Source organism: Miniopterus schreibersii (genome assembly GCF_964146895.1).
Source record: "Miniopterus schreibersii genome assembly, chromosome: 16".
NCBI lineage: Eukaryota > Metazoa > Chordata > Mammalia > Chiroptera > Miniopteridae > Miniopterus > Miniopterus schreibersii.
The window spans coordinates 9,883,173-9,904,878 of NC_138116.1; the positions used below are offsets into that span (position 1 = coordinate 9,883,173).

Here is a 21,706-nt window from a genome sequence, read left to right on the forward strand (position 1 = left end):
TGATCAAGGGAATGCCTTGTGTTAATCACTGGTGAGACAGGGTTACTGTTCCATCCCATGCGTCTGAAGGCCCTTCCCTATTGGGTTTGGAGAACCTTTCTGTTGTCTGTTTCTCCTCACCTCCCAGGAATCCAGAAGAGTCCCTTCCCTTCCAGTGGACAGCAGGATCGCTTGAAAAAAGAATCGTGGGAGAAGGGGAGCTAGGGTTAATGTATGGATTTAGCAGTAGTAATGGTACTCTCTGCAGTACTCTAGACATGGCTCTGAACTGTCTTGTACAGAAAAGAATTTCAGTAGGCTTCTGAAACATATGGTCCCCACTGGTGCTATTCATCTATTTAGATAGGACAATTCTATATGACAGTGATTTTCCACCCTTTTTTTTGTCTCATGGCACACATAAACTAATTACTAAAATTCTGCGGCACACCAAAATATATATTTTTTTGCCCATCTGACAAAAAAATAGGTATAATTTTGATTTTTTCACACCAAACGGCTATTGTTGTGCTGGCTGTTGTCATTGTTTTATCTGACAATTTAAGGGAAAGAGGTCAGTGCTCCTAAATAGTCAGGTATTGCATGTTTTAAACATTCTTGTGGCACACTGGTTGAAAAATCGCTGCTAAATGAAATTGTTCTATGTCATATCAATGTATATTTCTTTCCTATCACCACATATTTAATGAAATGCTCTGATACAAAGTAAAGCAAAAACAATTAGGTAAATTTATTTATTATACTGTTCCCTTATGTGGGCAACACTGTCACTATAATACACAGGGTGGGGCAAACATAGGTTTACAGTTGCTCCTATGGAAAATAATATAATTATTAATAAATAATAATATAAGAGTAGGAATAAACTCTATGTTTTGCATACTCACAACTGTAAACTTACTTTTGCCCTACCCTGTATTCACCAGTGAGAGAGTAATTCTGTCATGTCACATATTTATTACTCTTGAGCTGAATACATCAATCAAATTGGGCACATAATTTTCTATAAGGGAAAAATATGGTTTAGCATTATAATAAGTTCCATTTTATAATGTGAATATATATTGAAGGCTAAGCTTTATATAATCACATACTATAATTTACTTCCTATTTGGAGAGTCACTAAGAGGATTTCTTCTGAATCATGGATATTTACTTACTTGCCTTTCATGATGTTTTGTGACAGAAGTATTTCTGAGAACCAGTATTATTTAATCTTTACATTCAACATTTGACACTTTGTGAACTGCTCAAATTCCACAGCAGGTGGGCAGATAAGCAAGCAGAGAAGATTGGGTCCATTTAAGTATAAAAACAGACTTCTAGGAACTGTGGCATAGAATCATGGTAAGTTTCCTGGGGAAGACCGTAGAGGAAGCATGAACAAAGAAGGATTTGTTGGTTTTTTTTCTGTAATCTTCATTGTATTTTCCACATTTTAAAAGTGATACCTGACTCTTAGAACCACCACATACTAGCTAAAAGGGATTCAAGGGGTTCGGAACAGGCCTCCCCAAGATGTGCCACTTTGGCATGTAAATTACTTCAAGCTGAAGGGAAAGGAGACCCTGTGGGTTCAGGTGAAACTTCTGCCCCTCCCTTAACTACCTAGAAGAATTTAAATTGGGGACCTTTCCACAATAAGAGTCATTACCAAAAATAACTTTTTATGACTTATCTATAAGGAAGAACAAATTTCTAATTACTGAACATCTCCTCTTCCTGTCATCCTGCAAATGACTCCTCCCCTCTGAAACCCCAAAGCTCTTCTTACCTTATTCCTTGAATCACAATGCCATATATACCCCATTTTACCTTTCAGATTCTGAACCTCTCATGTATGTGGGGTCTCTGACTCTCTCATACATGTGGTGTCCCCATACATACACATGTAATTGAATTGGGTTATTTTCTCTTGTTAATCTGTCTCATGTAAATTTACTTATAAACCAGCTGAAAGAACCTAGAAGGGTAGGGAAAAATTTCTTCTGCCCCCACAGAATATCAGCAATTACTAACCAAATGATTGCCAACTTCTCCACCTGTTAGGATTTCTTTTATCTTTTCCCCCATATTAATTTAAACAAAGATATAGTAACTGTTAACTGGAGTTTCTAATAAATATGAGTTCACTACAGTAAAGTGATACAGCTTTATTTAATGCAAAATAAAAAAGTATTTAACTGTCAAATCATATGTCTGACACAGTAAGTGCTAGGCACATAGAGAAACTCTCTACAAACATTTCTGTATTCCTCTCAACCCTAGGTATTATTATTCTTATTTACATATTGTCCAGACATAAAGCTTACAAATGAATGAGTGTAGAATTTTAACATGGTTCTTTCTCCTACTGGAAAGCCTGGGCTCTTGACAGTATGGCACCATCCAAATCTCGTGTGTGTAAACATCATGAAAGGATTCTTTATTTGATAATATATGTTGACATTTAAGCGCTCAAAATATACATACTGACAAAGCCTTTCTCCTTAATTAAACGTTGTCAGACTCATTCTGGGCCCTCTCTTCCACTATGCCTCATCCTTGGGCCTTATACTCAAGCCTCCGGCCTAGTCAGGTTGTAGCAAGAATCCTGCTAAGTCAGATGATTGAGAATCCTCCCACCCTTGATATCTGATCACCCTGGCCTGACTTCGGCAAAAATTCTGTTAAATTGGTTTACCAAAAATCCTACCCTTGATGTCTCCTCTTACTAATTTTCCATTCACTGCTGCCTTCCCTACCTTGCTTCTTGGCTATAATTTTTTTTTTTATATATATATCTTTATTGATTTCAGAGAAAGGAAAGGAGAAGGAGAGAGAGAGACAGAAACATCAATGATGAAAGTCATTGATTGGCTGCAGTCCGCAACCCGGGCATGTGCCCTGACCAGGAATCAAACCCCGATCGCCTGGATCCTAGGTCGATGCTCAACTGCTGAGCCACGCCCGGCTGGGCTTGGCTATAAATTCTTAACTGTCTTTACTGTATTTTGGAATTGCACTCAGTTCTAAACTGAGCTCTCTTTTTCCCTATTGCAATAGTTCCTGAATAAAATCCCTTTTTACCACTTTAAGTACTGTCCAGCTCTGGTTTTCTTCAACAAAACTGACTCATGATAACTGAAATTATCTAAATTGAATTAAGTAATAATTGACTAACATTCTCTACTTTTTGTTTTGGAAGACTACAGAAGACTACTTTTACCACTGAGTAAACCTTGACGTTTACAATAGCACAATCTTTAGCCCATAAAACTAGAGAATCTGAATTAGAAACAGTACTTGAATGAGGTCCAGACCTACTTTAATTACTATTAGCATTCCAAAGAGTTTAAAAATCTTCATTTTCATTTTCCATTTAGCCTTAAAAAGTATTTGGTAAAGTACTTTATCCATATAGAAATTAAAATAGACATATCTAATTTAGGACTGATGGGAGCTTAGACTACCACACTTCTACTACATTTTTTAATCTAATAAAATTCACTATAAACAAATTATACAAATTAATTTATATTTTTCTAAAAATGAAAGATATTTACTCATGCAACAGTATCATAAGTACACTGAAATAAATCAGACTATGTAAACTAACAATCTCTAGACTCTTTTTATTTTCAAATTCACTTTCAATACTCTTCTCAAGACTATGTTTCCATTTTATCCAAGTTAAAAATGACAAGAAAAGTAACATTTATTCAATGTTTATTTTATGCTAGGTTGTATGTTTAAGAAATCTTATTTAATCTTCACAGAAACTCTGTATTTTTTCTAATAACAAAATTCACTAAAGTATATCTTGAATTCCGGTGTTCCCCCAAAGTGCAAGATAATTATTTTTATGTAAAGAACGTATCATAAGTACACTAAAACATATCAGAGTAACATTATGCATAGGCTCTTTTCATCAAAATAGCTTTAAATTATTTTCACAGGATGTCTCGAAAACAAGTCAATGATTCCATTTTATCCATGATGAAAATAATATTTTGGCTGTAGCTAGTATCTAAGATGACTAGGTTGCAGCATGATCAAATTGATTATTGTGTCTTATTTACCGTCTAAATTGGCTTGCTAACTGGTCATTCCAATCTATTGGTAGCAAATACCTTTTAAATCAGGCCAAAATTACTTTTTCCCAGAGACTAGTTAATAATCTGTTTGATATCAGTATTTGAAGGTTACTCTTCAAAAAAGTAGAAGGACTTACTTGAGGCAATTAAATAAATTACTGAAGGTCACCTTCCAAAGGCTCAGAACTAATATTTGACATAGCTAATAGAAAGTCACACAAATATCTTTTAAAATTACAATAATTGTAGCTAACATTTATAGAGTACTTACTTTGTATCAGACACTGTCGTATGAGCTTATACATATCAACTCATCCAATTCTCTTAATAGTCCTATGAAAATATATATATATATATTTTTGGCGTTTGCTCTTTTATTATTTTTAAATTAAATTTATTGGGGTGACATTGGTTTAGGTATATACTATTATCATTCCTGTTTTAGAAACAAGTAAACGGAAGTACAGAGACTTATAGCAAATTTGCATAAATTTATACAATAAGGAAATAGAAGTCAGGGTCCATTTTGTTATAATGCCTCATGAGATTTTGGATTTTAATGTGGTAAAAAATACCAACACTATATAAGGGTATACAATAAAATTTATGTCATCCCTCTCCCACTTCTGAGTTAGAGTTATTGTATCTCCATACCACCACCAAATGTACACATATGTGTATGTTTGTGTATATACATCATTTTAAAACACCGATGGATTACTATTACTCATATTTAGATTTTCATATTTTTACTATATAAACAATACTATACACACACACATACATTTCAAACTTTTTCAAATTAATCTGAGCAATAAAATCGCTGTGACAAATTATGTGCATTACAATTTTGAAACATATTGTCAAACTGCCTTACGAAACATTTGCATCAATTTATACCCCTACCAATAATGTGCATATTCAAAATTAAACTTCTACTAAACTTACAGTGTACATAATAGGCAAACAGTATAAATTCAGTAAGTGTTGAATGACTCAACTACCAGCACTCCCAATTATCTATATTCTAAGAAGTATGCTGATGGGCTTTATGATATTATCAACAAAAACATCTTGGAAAGAGCATTGAATAAGAATCTAGAGAACTGTCTAGATTCCATTACCACAACACTATGCTGTCTCTGTACACTCTCATCCACAGATTTTCTCCTCCAGTGCACAACAATATCCAACTAGGCCAAATGAACCTTGAGGTTTGCCCAACCTCTATATCTTCTAGTGCCCCTTTATTGCCTAAATCAGCGATTTTCAACCAGTGTGCTGCAAGAATTTTTAAAACATGCAATCCCTGACTTTTAGTCAGGGGCACTAACCTCTTTTCCCTTAGAGTGTCAAATAAGAAAATGACAACACCCAACACAACAACAGCTATCCTGTGTGAATGAATCAAAATTATACCTTTTTTTTTTTTTGGTCAGATTGGCAAAAAATATATATTTTGGTGTGCCACAGAATTTCAGTAATTGGTTTATGAATGCCACTTCCCTAAACTTCAATTTTTTTCATTGGTATGAGACAAATTTGGAGTTTAAGGGCCTGGATGTTAATCTTGGCCCTGACAGCTTCCTAGTTGTATAATTTTGAGCAAGACATTTGAGCAAGGCAGACTTAATTTACTCATCTGTAAAATGGAGATACATGAGAAGAACACATGAGCTACTATGTGCATGTCACACAATAGGCATTCAAACGAAAAATATCACCATTATTATTACTATCATTCATTAAAAATTATGACTTTTAAAACATGCAAAATTTTAAAGTTCCAAATTGGTTTCTAATGTTAAAAGTAATTTTTAAAAACTTTTCACCAAATTCAAACAAATCTTGTTAACAATAAGAGCTGACACATTCTGGGCACTTAGTATTTGCCAAATGCCATTTTAAGCAAGTATTAAACAATGTGATCAGCCTCACTGGATAGGCGTGATTACCCATGAGGTAGGACGCATTGGTGTCCCTGTTTTACAAAAAAAGAAACAGAACTACACACACACAGTGAAGTGACTTTCTCAGAGCTGGGTTACAAACTGAAGCAGTATGAGCACAGAAACTGTTTCTCTCTTGACTACTTTCACTGTATTAACTTGTTTTTGTACTGAATAGAGGGAGGTATACAGGGGGGTATGCATGCGTTTGTGTGTGTGTAGATATACTATATATATATATATATATATATATATATATATATATATATATATATTAAAAATTAGTTTTCTAGCTCCAAATTATATATATCTTTATTCTTCAGCAGGCCTTTCCCCATTCTCACTCCCTGAAGACTACAGATAAGTCAAAGTATTTAGAAATGGAATGGACCTATTTCTGCAAATGGATCTTCATATACAGCTATGTGAAGGACTACAATAAATATGCTAAGAGTACAAAGGTTATGGAATAACAATGATAGGAAAAGTTTATTCCTTTATTATATCTTATAAGGTAAAATACACAAACAAAAGATTGCCTTTCATCACTCTTGTTAGAAGTTAAAGATCTATTTAAAGATCAGGAAAACATGTACAAGGTTAATGAATGTGGTATACACTAGTCCCTCAGACTCCATTCTTCACAAGCTTGCCAACAAGATCTGATTAAAAGGTGTATCAGATCATATTATTTCCCATTCCAACTCTGCTTAAAATCCTAAGAGTGGGCTCCTTACTATGATCCTAAAAACTGGTTTCTGCCTACCTCCTTCAACTATGTTCTAGTACTCCCACCTCCCTGACTTATTCTGTGGAAGCCACAACTGCCTTTCAATTTCTGGAACATGCCAATGCTGCTTTCTGCTTTAGGACTTTTGCACTTGGCTGTTCCCTTTGCCTGGAAGGCTATGACCCTAGATCTTCCCATGACTGGCTCCTTTTTGTTATTCATGCTTCAGTTCAAATATCTCCTCCTCTGACCACTCCATAGAAATTAATCTTCCCTCCACCCCCCAGTCTTTCTCTACCCCACTTTCTTCTTTATTACCTTCATAATACTTGCCATTATCTAAAATTAGAGTATTTATTTATTGGTTATATGTTTATTACCAGTCTCTCTTCCAGCTGGAATATAAATACCTTCAAGGCAGGGGCTTTAATTTATCTTTTTCACCAGTCTACTAACTGTGTCTAAAGCAGTACCTGGCACATTGTAGGGCCTAAACAATTGTCTTGACTATAGCCAAGATATGGGACTAAATATTAGAAAGTCACAAAGAAAAGAGAATAAGATACCTAATCTGGCCCTACTTATTTAACTTGGTTGGTAATATAAATACATGGAATATAATGCACTTGGAAGTTTAAATGCATGGAAATAGATAAATCAGTAAGTGTAGCCCTAATGGCCAGATTAAATTAATGCATTTTGTTAAGAACTATTCTCTCGAAGACATTTCCTTATGGTCAGGTAATCTTTCTCCATTCAACTTTCTTTTTACTTATTCAAAACAAAATATAATTAGGAAAGGAAAGATAACTGATGAAAAATTTACTAATATTTTAAAGTTAAATTTCAAACTAATTTCATTCCAGGTTAAACTAGAAAATTCTTAATATCTCCTTCAATTGGCAGGAAATTGGCCACAGAAAAATTTTCATAACATGCTCTTTCAAAAACCAAATTTCTTTCATTAAGAAATTAAAAAATGCATACTCAATCTTTAAATTCTTAGTCTAGAAAAGCTAAAACTATATGTATATATTAAATAAGACAAAACTGTTTGAGAGGATACATATACTTCAAACATTGTGAAATTAAAACTAAATAGTTCATACATGTAATTAACCAAGTATACCTCTTAATACTATTTCCCTGTATCACCTCAGTGATATTAGGCATGTTACTGACTTTGTTATTAAATGTACATATCTTTTAATATAGGTTGCCTATGTAAGCTGAAATTCAAACTGGGACAGGCAAATGGGATAGAAAGGTGGCATCTCCAAAACCTCAGGCAATCCAGCTAATTTCTACAAGGAAACTGAATTTCTCTTGCTATTTCTTTCCAAGCATGTGGGAAAATGAAGCCACTTAACAGCCATCAGATTTGGTTAGTCGTTATTTTCAGTAACCAATAATACCTTAAACTGCAAAAAAAGTGGGGGTTTCTAAGCAATGAAGTTTTATTCAAGCTGAATCACATAAAATTTACCCTATTTTTAGATATCAGAAGGAAAATGTAAGGAAAATGTTAGTAAAATGTTACTAAGCTATTATACTGATTTTTATCTAATGACCTAAGAATCAAAGTAGACTTTGACTCTGCTATTTCAAGATGCCTAAAAAACAATAAATAATATAAGAGGCATGACTTATGCTTTGTGGAACTATAAAGAAATATTATTATTTTAATGAAAAATATAAACATTGTAAAAGTTTCATTCAAAATAGATGGAAGAGTCTAAAAAATCCTATTTCCCCCCCTCTCCCCTTATTTTCTTTAGAACTGTCATATGCCAGACACATAGGGAGCAGTCAATACATCCTGTGGGAATGACTTAATATATTGCCTTCATGCACTCATAACCCATCATAACTAGTCAACTTACTAACATCGGATATATAATGATAATGTTAAAAGAAATCTAACAAAGTGATCCAGGCTTGCATATTTTCACACATAAGTATCATTCAACATACTAAAATTTCTTCCCTGAAAAAGCTTAAAAAGAACAAAAGTTCATTTAGTAAAGACAGTTGCACACCTAACAACTTGATCTGAATAGGCAACACATATTTGAGATCATATTAAAGTCAGTGCAATCCACGAGTTATGAATGATAGTAAATGCCCTAAGAAGCTGGAGGAATGTACAATGGAGAGGAAAATATCTAAATCAGCCTTTAAAAACAGATATGAAATATACAAATCAGGATTTCAAACAAAAACATGACTAATGTACCTTTGCTGAACTATGAAGCTCTTATTATCCTAAAATTATAATATCTCCATCTGTTAATCTGACATAAACAAGCTGATAAAATGAAATCAGAACAACAGTGTATTCTGGCAAAACTTGAAATTTCCTGAAAGCCTAGAAAAACATGTCCACAACAGATGGATCATTTAGAAAATAAATACATCAATCTGTCATACTGAGTACTATTCTAATTCCCTAAATTAAAATCAGCACAAGCTCCACTTTCCAAGAGTCTGTGACATTAGGACAGCCCAAAAGGAAAAAGCCTAAAGATTCACGTAAACAGATGTGATATGATCTAAAGTGCCATACTGTTAGGTTTCCTGTTAAACATACTAGATTTAGGTAAAGTCCTTACCAGTTAACTTCTTCACAGGCTGGAGCCGAACACTGATAGACTGATGTGTGAGTAAGGGGGAGGATGGAAGAGAGCGAGACATGCCCTCCATAATCCGAATGTGCTGCATACCTTCACTTGCTGGAAGCGGAGAGACGGCGTAGTCTGGCTCAAAAGCACAGTCGCTTTCTGTGGAGATGCCACCTGTCAGAAGAGATGGAATAAAAGAACTTGTGAGAAAAGATTCTTCCTTCTCTATTAAAATTTGTCTTTTAGGATGATTCAGAAGAGTATATATACTGATAATGACTTCCCCTGCGAAAAGCCAAATGAAGTATTTTCAACCATATATTCATTTCTACACTTACTGGGTACTTAACTCCAGGTCTAGCACTAGTAAATTGAACATGGGTGAAATGGGGTCATCCTTGTAAGGTTCTCACTCACTGTCTCATGAATGATGCAGTCATATAAAAAAATATAGTACAAAGCAACGGTCTTCAATTTTTCTTCCCTAATAAGACAAACATGAAAAAACGATATTCACCTGGTTAATAATGCAATATATGTAATTGTTAGTAGGTCACTGTAACTATTTCTTATCCCTTTTCTCCAAGAAAATACAAGTGGATAAGACTGACATTATTACGTGGTAATCTTTGAATCTTCTCTAACATTTTAAAAAGAGTAAATTATACGCTGTTTACTTCCACTTACATACTGTTAACTTGGACTGCTGCGAATGGCAGATTATATACTTCAGACCAACTTTTCCCTAAGAAAAACTAGAACTAAATATATATTTTAAATCTTCTTGAAAGGACTGGAAAGTTAATAGCATAATGAAGAATTACAGAAGAAAACGGAAGCCTGGCATTTGGGGCTACAGAAGCTTTTGACAGTTTTACAGAGCTGGGAAGACAAATACTGGCATGAAGGGAGAACAAAGTTTGTGGAGGGGGACCAGTAAAACTCCAGCACTTTTGTTTGGAAGCCCAAAGGGTTACATTCTAGGAGTAAATACAAACCAAAACTAGGCTGCCCTTTACAGGACTGAAACTCAGCTCCAAATGTCTACTATAAAATTAAATTAAGGCAATCTCGGATTGCTGGTGCCTGCCAAAAACAAACATAAATCTTCTTAGAGGAAGACAATACCACCACTGTAGGTCTCAAATTCTTCCACAACTTTTCATACACAATATCTGGCCCTCAATTAACAATAACAAAGAGATAAGATAACATGAAAAAAGTAAATCAGAAACACCACGCAGAAGAAATAGTCTGATAGGGGATACAGATGAACCAAGAGCCACAGAATTTAAAGTAGTATGGTTAACATCAAAAAGACCAAGATACTTGGGAATAAATTTAACCAAGGAGGCAAAATATTTGTATACTGAAAACTATAAGACATTAATAAAAGAAATTTTAAAAACACACAAATAAATGGGAAGATATCCTATGTTCATCTACTGGAAGAATTAATATTGTTAAAATGTTCATACTATCCAAAGTGGTCTACAGACTCAATACAATCCCTACCAAAATTCCAATGGCATTTTCACTGAAATAAGAAAGCAATCCTAAAACTTGTAATAAAAAGTTAAAGTAATTAAGTAATTGTGCGCAAGATGAACAAAGTTGGAGGCATCACACTTTCTGATTTCAAATTATAAAGCTATAGTAATAAAAATAATTTGGTACTAGCATATACACAGACACACAGCATACAAACAGACCAATGGAACAGAATACAGAGCCTAGAAATAAATCCACATACATACAGTCGACTAATCTTCGACAAGGGCACCAAGAATACACAATGGGAAAAGGATCGTCTCTTCAACAAATAGTGTTGGAAAAACAGGATAGCCACATGCAAAAGGAATGAAACTGGATCCTTACCTTACACCATATAAAAAAATCCAGTAAAAATGAGGTGAAAACATAAACATAAGAACTTAAACCATAAAACTCCCAGAAGAAAATATAAAAGAAAAGCTCCTTGAAATTGATCCTGGCAATGATTTTTTGGATTTGACATCAAAACCAAAGATAACAAAAGCAAAAATAAACAAGTGAGACTAAATCAAACTAAAAAGTTTCTGCACAGCAAAGGAAACCATCAGCAAAATGAAAACGACAACCTACAGAACGGGAGAAAATATTGCAAATCATATATCCAGTAAGGAATTAAAATCCAAATATATAAGAAATTCATACTTGATAGCAAAAAACTAAATAACCTAATTAAAAAATAAGCAAAGGGCCCAAGTAAACATTTTTCCAAAGAAGACACAAAAATGTCCAATGGGTACATGAAAACGTGTTCAACATCACTAATAATCAGAGAAATGCAAATCAAAACCACGATGAGGCATCACTTCATACCTGCTAGGTCAGCTATTATAAAAAAAAAAGTCAAAAGATAACAAATGTTAGCAATAATGTGGACAAAAGGAACCCTTTTACACTGTTGGTGGGAATGTAAACTGGTACAGCCATTATGGAAAAGAGTATGGAGGCTTCTAAAATATTAAAAATAGAACTGCCATATGAGCCAGCAATCCTACTTCTGAATATATATCAAAAGAAATAAAATTACTATCTCAAAGAGATTTTGCATTCCTGTGCTGATTGCGGCACTATTCACAGTAGCCATGATATGGAAACAACCAGTTTCCATTGTTGGATAGATAAAGAAAATGTGCTTTCATACATGTATATATACACACACACACACACACAAACACACACAGAAAGGAATATTATTCAACCTTAAAAAAGGAAATCCTGCTCCTTGTGACAATAGAGATGAACCTGGAGGACATTATAATAAGTGATACAAGCCAGACATACAAAGACAAATACTACATAATCTCACTTATATGTGGAATCTTAAAAATAAACTCGAACTTAAAGTAACAGAGAGAAGAATGGTGGCTACCAGGGGTTCAGGGCTGAGGGAAAAGATGTTAAAACTTTCAGTTATTAGATAAATAAGCTCTGGATGTTAGCAAATTGACGTCTTAATTAGCTTAATTGTGGTAATCATTTCACAATGTATCCGTTTATCAAAACATCATGTTGTACACCTTAAATATATACAATTTGTATTTGTCAATCAAACCTCAATAAAGCTGGGGGAAAAAAGAGTGGGAAACTTAAAAAACAAGCACATGATCTTACATGAAATGATGACAATGCAGTTTAAACTGAGAAGATTAAATCAAGTGTCTCACCTAAAGTTCCCAATTGTGTTACAGTTGTAATTTCATCATATGTAATTCTAACTCATTTGGAAAACTGATGTGGTATATCATGTGTTATAATTTAACCCGTCTCTTGTTAATGGCCACTTACATAGTTCTTTCTAGATCGAGAACCTAAATACAGAATTACGGGGGCAAAAACGATGAGAATTTCTACTGAGAAATACTGACCAAATGCTGTATTAAAAGTCTGTACCACCTGGCCGGCATGGCTCAGCTGTTGAGCATCGACCTAAGATCCAAGAGATCAGGGTTCAATTTCTGCCAGGGCACATGCCTGGGTTGCAGTCTTGATCCCCAGTACGGGGCGTGCAAGAGGCAGCCAATCAATGACTCTCTCTCATCACTGATGTTTCTTTCTCCCTCTCCTCTCTCTGAAATTAATAAAGATACATTAAAAAAAAGAGTCTGTACCATGCTGCTTTTTTTTTTAAAATAGTATGCTTAGTATTTGAGAAAAGTAACAGTATAGAATTTCAGCAATGACTTAAAATTATGAGAACAAAAACTTAGTAGATGGACTGAACAACAGATTAGACAGAGAGTTAATAAACTAAAAAATAAAACATTTGTGCATCAAGGGCACTATCAAGAGAGTGAAAAGTCAACCCTCAGAATGATAGAAAATATCTGCAAATCATGTATCTGATAAGTGTCTAGCATTCAGAATATCTAAAGAACTCCTACAACTCAACAATAAAAAGACAAACAATACAATTTAAAAATGTCAATTCTAAAAATTGAGAATAGACATTTCTCCAAAGAAGATATTCAAATGAATAATAAGCACATAAAAAGTTACTCAACGTTATTAGTTATTACAGAAATGCAAATCAAGGCCACAATGAGATACCACTTTAAACCCACTGGGATGGCTTTTTTTTTAATCCTCACCCAAATATATGTTTTTATTGATGTTTAGAGAGTGGGGAAATGAGAGAGAGAGAGGAAGAGAGGGAGGGAAAGGGAGAAAGGAAGAGGGACACAGAGAGAGAAATATCGATGTGAGCGAGAAACATCGACTGGTTGCCTCCCGTACGAGTAAAGCACCTCCTTTCACTTGAAATGTTCCAAGTTCAAACTTAGCTGATAATTTTAGAATCTAATAATACTCCTTAAGGAATAATACTGCAATTAGTCCAATCTAGATGTCCTAGTTTACTTTTCTGCTTAAAAATATTTTCCTTCATCTTCTCTGTCCTATAAATTGTGCTTGAACTCACTGTAGCTATAGGGAAAAAACCCTAAAAAATAGAAGTTTTAACTAAAGAAAAGTACTGGTAAGCACTCACAGAATTTGACTGTATTAGTCAATCTCTGGTGGGTAAACAGCAACCTCAAAATCTCAGTAGTCTACAACAACATTACCTTTATGATCATTAAGTCTGCAGATTGACTATGGGTCAGCTGATATAGGTTGGGCTATCTATCAGGTTCAGAACTGCTGTGATGTGTCTTTGATTTTGGGCCTACTCACTGAAGGGGCAGTGATTACATGGGGAATGCTCTTCTCTTGGTAGGTCACAGGAGTGCAGGAGACCAAATCAAATCAGAGGAACATATTTAAGACCTCTATTCACTCACATTCCACTTGGCACATTTTAGTGGGAACTACTGAAAAGCTACATAGCAAAAGGAATGACTGCATAATTTTATAACAGGAAGGAAGAAAAAAATTTGGAATCCAATTTACCAAGCATATAAGATATTTACTGGTATTCCAAATTACTTAATGTTTATTTTCTACCTTTTTTTAACTATCACTTTCCTTGCTTCAATCAACCAAATAAAAGTTACTGAAATAAGGTGATGGAGGTAATGCATAAAAACATAAACTGCTCATTTGACAGAAAATATTCAGTTATGTTGGATGCCTGGTGATCAGACATTCAAAAATTGAGCACAGGAATATCAAGTACATAGACACTAAAGAAATATTAGGGCCTACCCTGGCCAGGTGGCTCAGTTGGTCAGAATGTCATCTGGTACACCAAAAGGTTGTGGGTTTGATTCCAGTCAGGGCACATACTTAGGTTGCAGATTAGATCCCCGGTTGGGGCATGTACAAAAATGGAAGGGAATCTTAGTGAGATAAATTTTATGAGTGTAATCTATGTGAAAAAGCCTTTACAGGAAACACTAATCTTATTTTGTAGGAGAGAAATCATAGAAGAGAGCACATCATGAATGTACAAATTGAAAGAAAGCCTTCAGTAACCATTATTCCTGTTAGAGACATGGGAGATTTCAAAATGAAGAGAAACTCTTCAAATAATTTCAGAGAAGGAGAGCAACTAGGCTATTGTCATCCCCAAAATGTACATGAGATCTCACACTGAAGACAAACTTTATTAAGGTAATCAGTGTGGAAAATTCTTCAGAAACATCTCTAGTCTTATGGTGCACATGAGAATACATACTGGGGAGAAACTCTATGAACACAAAGACTTATGGGAAAGCCTAAAGCTGAATCACTCACTTTACTGCTCACCAGAGCATCAATCCACACTGGGGAGAAACTCTACAAATGCAATGACTGAGAAAAAGCCTTCAGTAGGAACATTAAGCTCACAATGCCTATGTGAATACACACAAGAGAAAAACACTATGACTATAATGAATTCAGACAAGCCTTCAAAAGGAACTTTATTTAACCTTACTGAACACATGAGTACATTCTGGTTAGGAAGTCTATGAATGCAGGGACTATGGGTATAAGCTTTCAGAAGTCACTCATCCCATGGGAAAATGTGAACACTCAGAGAAGGGAAACCTTTTATATATAATGAATGTGAGAAAGGCTTCAATGATCCCTTTCACCTTTATAGACATACAAGAATTCACACTGGAGAGGAATCTTATTAATACATACAATGTGGGAAAGCCTTCAGCCAAAAATTTTCCCTTGTTTTACATAACAGAATTAATAAAAAGAAACAAATAGTATGAGTATTTTACAAATATCAGAAAAGATAGATATAGATAGATATAAGTATAGGTATAGGTGTAGATAGATATATAGATATATAGATTTAGATATATAGATATAGATAGATATAGATTTGAAAAGCATGACTAGGTTCCAGTTCCAGGAAAGATAGAACAAGCATATTCTACCTTTACTCACCCACTGAATGCAAATATAAACCCTTAAAAGGATGACAGAGCTCACTTCCAGTTTCCTATGAGGGAGGGGAAAAAAAACAGAAAAACAACCTCCCAACTGGGAAGCACCAATGAAGTTCACAGTCCCGGGGCATAGGCTTACCATAAGACTGAGACCTAATCATAGGACTATAGAATGCTTTCCCTCCCCACACCTTACATTTACATTGCTATTTACTACAATTCATATTGCCCAGTACGTGTTGCCCACTTTTCAGCAGAAACTTACAAGGCATACTAAAAGGCAAGAAACAGTTTGAAGACAGAACATACATCAGAACTAGACCCAGATATGTCAGGGATGTCAGAATTATCAGACTGTGAATTTAAAAAAAGAAATACTTAGATATAATTCTAAAAAAATATGTACAAGGTCCATATCAGAAAAAATACAAAGCTCTGATGAAAGAAATCAAAGATCTAAGTAGATGGAGAGATTGCTCATATTCATGGATGAGAAAAATCAATATTGTCAAAATGTCAGTTCTTTGCAAACTGACCTAAGAGAGTCAACGCAATCCCAATTAAATCCCAGGAAGTTATTTTTGCTGATTTCAATAAACTGATTCAAATGTTTATATGAAGAGTCAAGAAATAGGAATAGCCAACTCAATATTTGAAGAGGAAGAACAAAAATGGAGGACTGACACTACTGAACTTCAAGATGTAACTACAAAGCTAGTGTAATCAAGGCAGTGTGGTACTGCAAAAAAGAATAAACAAACAGATCAATGGAACAGAATAGAGAGCCCAGATATAAGCCCACATAAATATAGTTAACTGATCTTTGACAAAGGAGCAAAGAGTCAATACATGGAAAAAAGAGAGTCTTTTCAACAAATGGTGCTGGGACACCTGAACATCAACATTAAAAAAAAAAGAATCTAAAAACGGACCTTACACCCCTCACAAAAAATTAACTCACAATTGATCGTATACCTAACTATAATATGCAATACTAGAAAACTCCTACAAGATAACAAAGGAGAAAATCTAGATGATCTTGGTATGGCAGTGACTTTTTAGATACAACCCCAAAGGCATGATCCATGGAAGAAATAATTGATAAGCTAGACTTCATTAAAACTTAAAACTTCTGTGTGAAAAACACTGTCAAGAAAATAAGAAAAGCTTCAGACTGGGAGAAAGTATTTCCAAAAGACACATTTGGTAAAGAGTCATCACCCAAAATACACAAACTCAACAAGAAAATGTAAAACACAGGCAAAAGGTCTGAAGAGCCACATCCCCAAAGAGAGCATATAGACAGGGCTAATAAACATATGATAAGATATTCAATATTATGTCATTAAAAATTGCAAATTAAAACAATGAGATACCACTACACACCTATTATTAGAATGGCCAAAATCCAAAACACTGACAACACCAAATGCTGACAAGGATGTGAAACAACAGGAACCCTCATTCATTGCCAGTAGCAATGCAAAATGGACAACCTACTCTGAAAAACAGTTTGACAATTTCTTACAAAACTAAACATACTCTTACTTTATAATCCAGAAATCCTGCTCCTTGGTATCTACCCAAATGAGCTGAAAACATAGCCACACAAAAAGCTGCACATGGATGTTTAGAGCAGCTTTATTCATCACTGTCAAACTTGGAAGCAACCAAGATGTCCTTCAGTGAGTGAATGGATAAACTGTGGTGCATCCAGACAATACAATATTATTCAGTGTTAAAAAAAAAAAGATCTATCACACCATGAAAAGACATGGAGGAACCTTAAATGTATATTACTAAGTAAAGAAACCAATCAGAAAAAGGTACATACTGTACAATTCCACCTGTATGAAATTCTGGAAAAGGCAAAACTATGGAAACAGTAAAAAGATCAGTAGTTTCCAGAAATTGAGGGGACAGAAGGATGAACAGAGTGTAGAGGATTTTTAGACCAGCGAAATTATTCTGTATGATATTATAATGATGTATACAAGTCATTATACATTTGTCAAAACCCAGAGAATGTACATCAAGAGTGAACCCTACTGTAAAATATGGACTTTGCGTGATTAAGATTATCAACGTAGGTTCTTCTGTTGTAACAAATGTACCACTGTGGAGAGGGATGTTAATAGTGGAGGAGGTTATACAAATGTGGGTGTAAGAGGCATATAGGAATTCTTTATACTTTCTACTTAATTTTACTGTGAACCTAAAACTACTCTAAAATATAAAATCTATTTTTTTTAAAATACACAAACATAAAAACAAATACAAAAGGATGCATATCTGAGGAGTGTGAAAATAAAAAATAGTGGGCAGATTGGGAAAGGAGCACAGAATATGAAGTTCCACAGAAGTGGTAGGTAATGTACCATTTTTGTTCCTCAGGTATTGCCTGGCTTGGACTCAAAGGCAGCCCAAAACCCATTAAGTGTACACTGGGTAAGAAAAAGCTCCAAGAAAATCCCTCCCTTGCTGGTGAGGAACAGGAAAGGGGGCCCTTATGGGTCTGAGATACTAAGGGAAATCCTTCTTTTCCCCCAGTCTCCAGCCAATTCTATGGCAGCAGCAACACAGAGGTAGTTTATAAAACTCTGAGAAAAGGAACCCTTTTTTCTGACTCAAGGAACTATGATCCCAAGAGTGTGAAGTAAATCCTCATTGCTTTTTTCCCTTATCACTTAACCTAGATACAGACACAGTTGCCAGAACGGAACAGCAGAATAGAAAAACCAGAGTTCCCGTTTTTTAGCCTGAGTATGGGAAAGAAGGTCCTGGGGAGCTGGAAGGTGCTGGTGAGATTGGGGTTAGGTGGGATAGCAAAGAAAACAATCCCATCAAGTTGAGTATGAACTTCTGGGTTCATCTCTGAGCTCTTCATGCATGGATCTGGTCCTAAACAATATACCCCAGGCTTTGAGAACACAGCAACAAGATATACCACGACTCTGATCCCAGAATGGACACTGGATCACATATATAGAACTGATCTAAAGAGCACTGCAAGTACTTAGAAAACTGAACTGACACACTGAAACCAAAGCCTCCAGAAGGTAGTTAGGAACCTTTGTCCTGAACATAACCTGGTCAACTGGCCACACACACACACACACACACACACACACACACACACACACCCCAATCAACATTCTCTTTAGGTTTTAAATAAAATCCAGGGTGTCATATCATAATATTCAAAATGTCCAGGATATAATCCAAAATTATATGGCATATGATGCAACAGGAAAATCTCAACTTGAGAGGAAAAAGTCAATAAACAAATGTCATCCCTGAGGTTACAGATATTAGAATAAAAAACCAAAGGCCTTAAAGCAACTATTAAAACAATGTTTCAATAAATAAAGGCAAGCATTATTGAAAAGAACAGAGAAAGAAAAATCTCAAAATCTGGTGTGTATTTTACACATACAACACATCTCCCTTCAGACCAGCCACTTTCAAGTATTCATCAGCCACATGTAGCCAATAGCTGATAACTACTGTATTGCACAGTGAAGTTCCATACCTATATCCAAAACCAAGTTCAATCAGTCTAGAGTATAAGGTAAAAAGTGTGATCTAGCCCAGCCAGGCGTGGCTCAGTGGTTGAGCATTGACCTAGGATCCAAGAGATCGAGGTTCGACTCCTGGTCAGGGCACATCAATCCCCAGTCGGGGGCATGCAGGAGGCAGCCAATCAATGACGACTCTCTCATCATTGATGTTTCCATCTCTCTCTCTCCCTCCCTCGTTCTGAAATCAATAAAGATATATATATTTTTTAAAAGTGTGATCCAATCACTAAACACTGGAAAGATCCAAGGGTGGTAACTCTTACCATATCCCTATTCAATTTGTCTATATGGTCTATGCAGAAGACAGAGAATGACAGTGAATTTTTATAACTTATTCAGGTGTGACTTCTGCTGCTACTGCTTTAAATGTGGTTTTGTTGCTAAAGCAAATCAACATATCCTGGCACCTGGTTTGTATTTATTGACTTGAGAATGAGATCACCATAAGCAGTATGCATGCAGCTGTCAGAGTTAGCTATACATTTTCACTGCCCTACTTCCTATTAATTCTCCTGCTCTAGGTAATAATCTAATCCACAGGGATCTTAACTGCATTTCCATTCCATAAGCCACCACGCTGATCTACTACACTGATAAATTCATGCTGATTAGACTTGGTGAACAGAATGCAGCAACTGATCTAGCTACTGTGGTAAAGCACATACATGTCAGAGGATGGGAAACAAATCCCACAAAAATTCAGACGTCTTCCACACTGGTGAAATTTCTGTGACCCTTATGGTCTTGAGCAGTCCAAGAAGGCCTTCCAAGGTGAAGAAGTTGCTGCACCTATTCACTCTTACTAATGAGAAAGATGTACAATGTCCCTTGAATTTCTGAAGCAACTTGTACCTCATATGGGTATGCTACTATGAACCATTTACCAAGACTGCTGAGTGTGAGAAAGGCCCAGAACAAGAGAAGGCTTGGAAACAAGTATGGGCTGCTGTGAAAGGTGCTTTGACACTTGGGTAATATAACCCACCAGATCCGATGTTGCTTAAAGCATCTGTGGCAGATAGGGATCCTGTATGGTGTTTATTGTAGAAATTTAGGTGACTCTCAAGGCAGACCTCTAATGTTTTATTTTAAAACTATGCTATCCTGTGCAAGTAACTATTGTCCTTTTTTTGAAGAACAGTTTTTGGCTTACCACAGGGCCTTAGAATGAATGCCTGACAATGGGCCTCCATGTTACCATGTGACCTGGGCAGTCCACTATGAGCTAAGTATTGTTGAACCAACAAAGCAATATGGTTAGTGTATACGGCAGCACTTCATCATCAAAAGGAAGAAGTGTACATGAGATCAGCCTTGAGCAGGTCCTGAAAGCATAAATTATTTGCATGAGCAAGTGGCCTAAATGCCCATGTTTCCTACTCCTGCTACACTGCTCCTTTTCTCTAAATCTGGATATATTTGATTTCAGGAAGAATTCTCTGTGACCATCTCATGGGGTGGGGGGATAGAAGTGGTAATCATGCTTGTTTACTGACAGCTCTGCACGATAACATGAGGATGACAACAACACTATAATATCCTACTCCGGGGTAGTCCTAGAGAATGCAAAGGGAAACCCTTCTTGGCAGAAATGTGAACCGGGTACCCTAGCTGTTCATTTTGCCTGAAAGGAGAGATGACAGAGGTACTGTTCTACACTGACTCATGGACAGTGTTTAATGATATGACTGGGTATTCAGGGCTTTGGAATGAATAATTAGAAAACTGGTGACAAGGAAATTTGGAGATGAGGTATATGGATAAACCTCTCTTTGAAAGGACAAAGAGTATGATGTAACTTGTATACCATGTGAATGCTTACCAAATAGCAAACTCTGCAGATTAGATGCATAACAACCCAGTAAATAAGGTGACCTGTTTGGAGGACTCAGCCAGTATCTACCCAACCACTCTATCCTTGACCAATGGGCTCATTAACAAAGAGGCCATGGTAACAGGAATGGAATTTATACAGGGGCTCAGCAATATGGACTTCCACTCAGCAAGGCCAATGTGACTATACCACAGCTGAGTGTCCAACCTGCCAACAGTCCATGCATGCTACAAGCACTGGGGAAAAGGTAGGTGGATGCCATCATTCATGAGATGGTTAGCCAGTTATTTCTCTACTCATTTCTAGCCCCTAATGGTTTTCCATTACTTCTTAATAAGTCAACTATGAGTTTAAAATAAATATTGTTTATAGTGTGAAGGTTTTCAGATTGTCTTAGTCTGCCCCCTTGTGGGAACCAGCTCTTCAATGTCTCACTGGAATACAATGTATTCTATCCAAACTGCTCCTAAAATGAAAGAAAACAAAAAAATGTATCCACTCGATAATAATTTTACTCAAGGCTTTACTAACAGGTTCCCTC

General features: G+C 35.5%; 1 protein-coding gene across 11 annotated transcripts in view; it reads right to left on the reverse strand.

Moving 5' to 3' along the window:
* TANC2 (tetratricopeptide repeat, ankyrin repeat and coiled-coil containing 2) overlaps positions 1-21,706 on the reverse strand; it is a 203,582-nt gene that overhangs the window by 131,981 nt on the left and 49,895 nt on the right. For 6 of the 11 annotated variants that reach the window (XM_081162729.1, XM_081162727.1, XM_081162726.1 and 3 more), the window contains exon 4: positions 9,368-9,550. In XM_081162729.1, the coding sequence (XP_081018855.1) occupies positions 9,368-9,550 (183 nt within the window). Of the gene's footprint in view, positions 1-120; positions 171-9,367; positions 9,551-21,706 lie in introns of those variants that run through there. The other 5 variants (XM_081162722.1, XM_081162731.1, XM_081162730.1 and 2 more) reach the window with 2 other exon arrangements.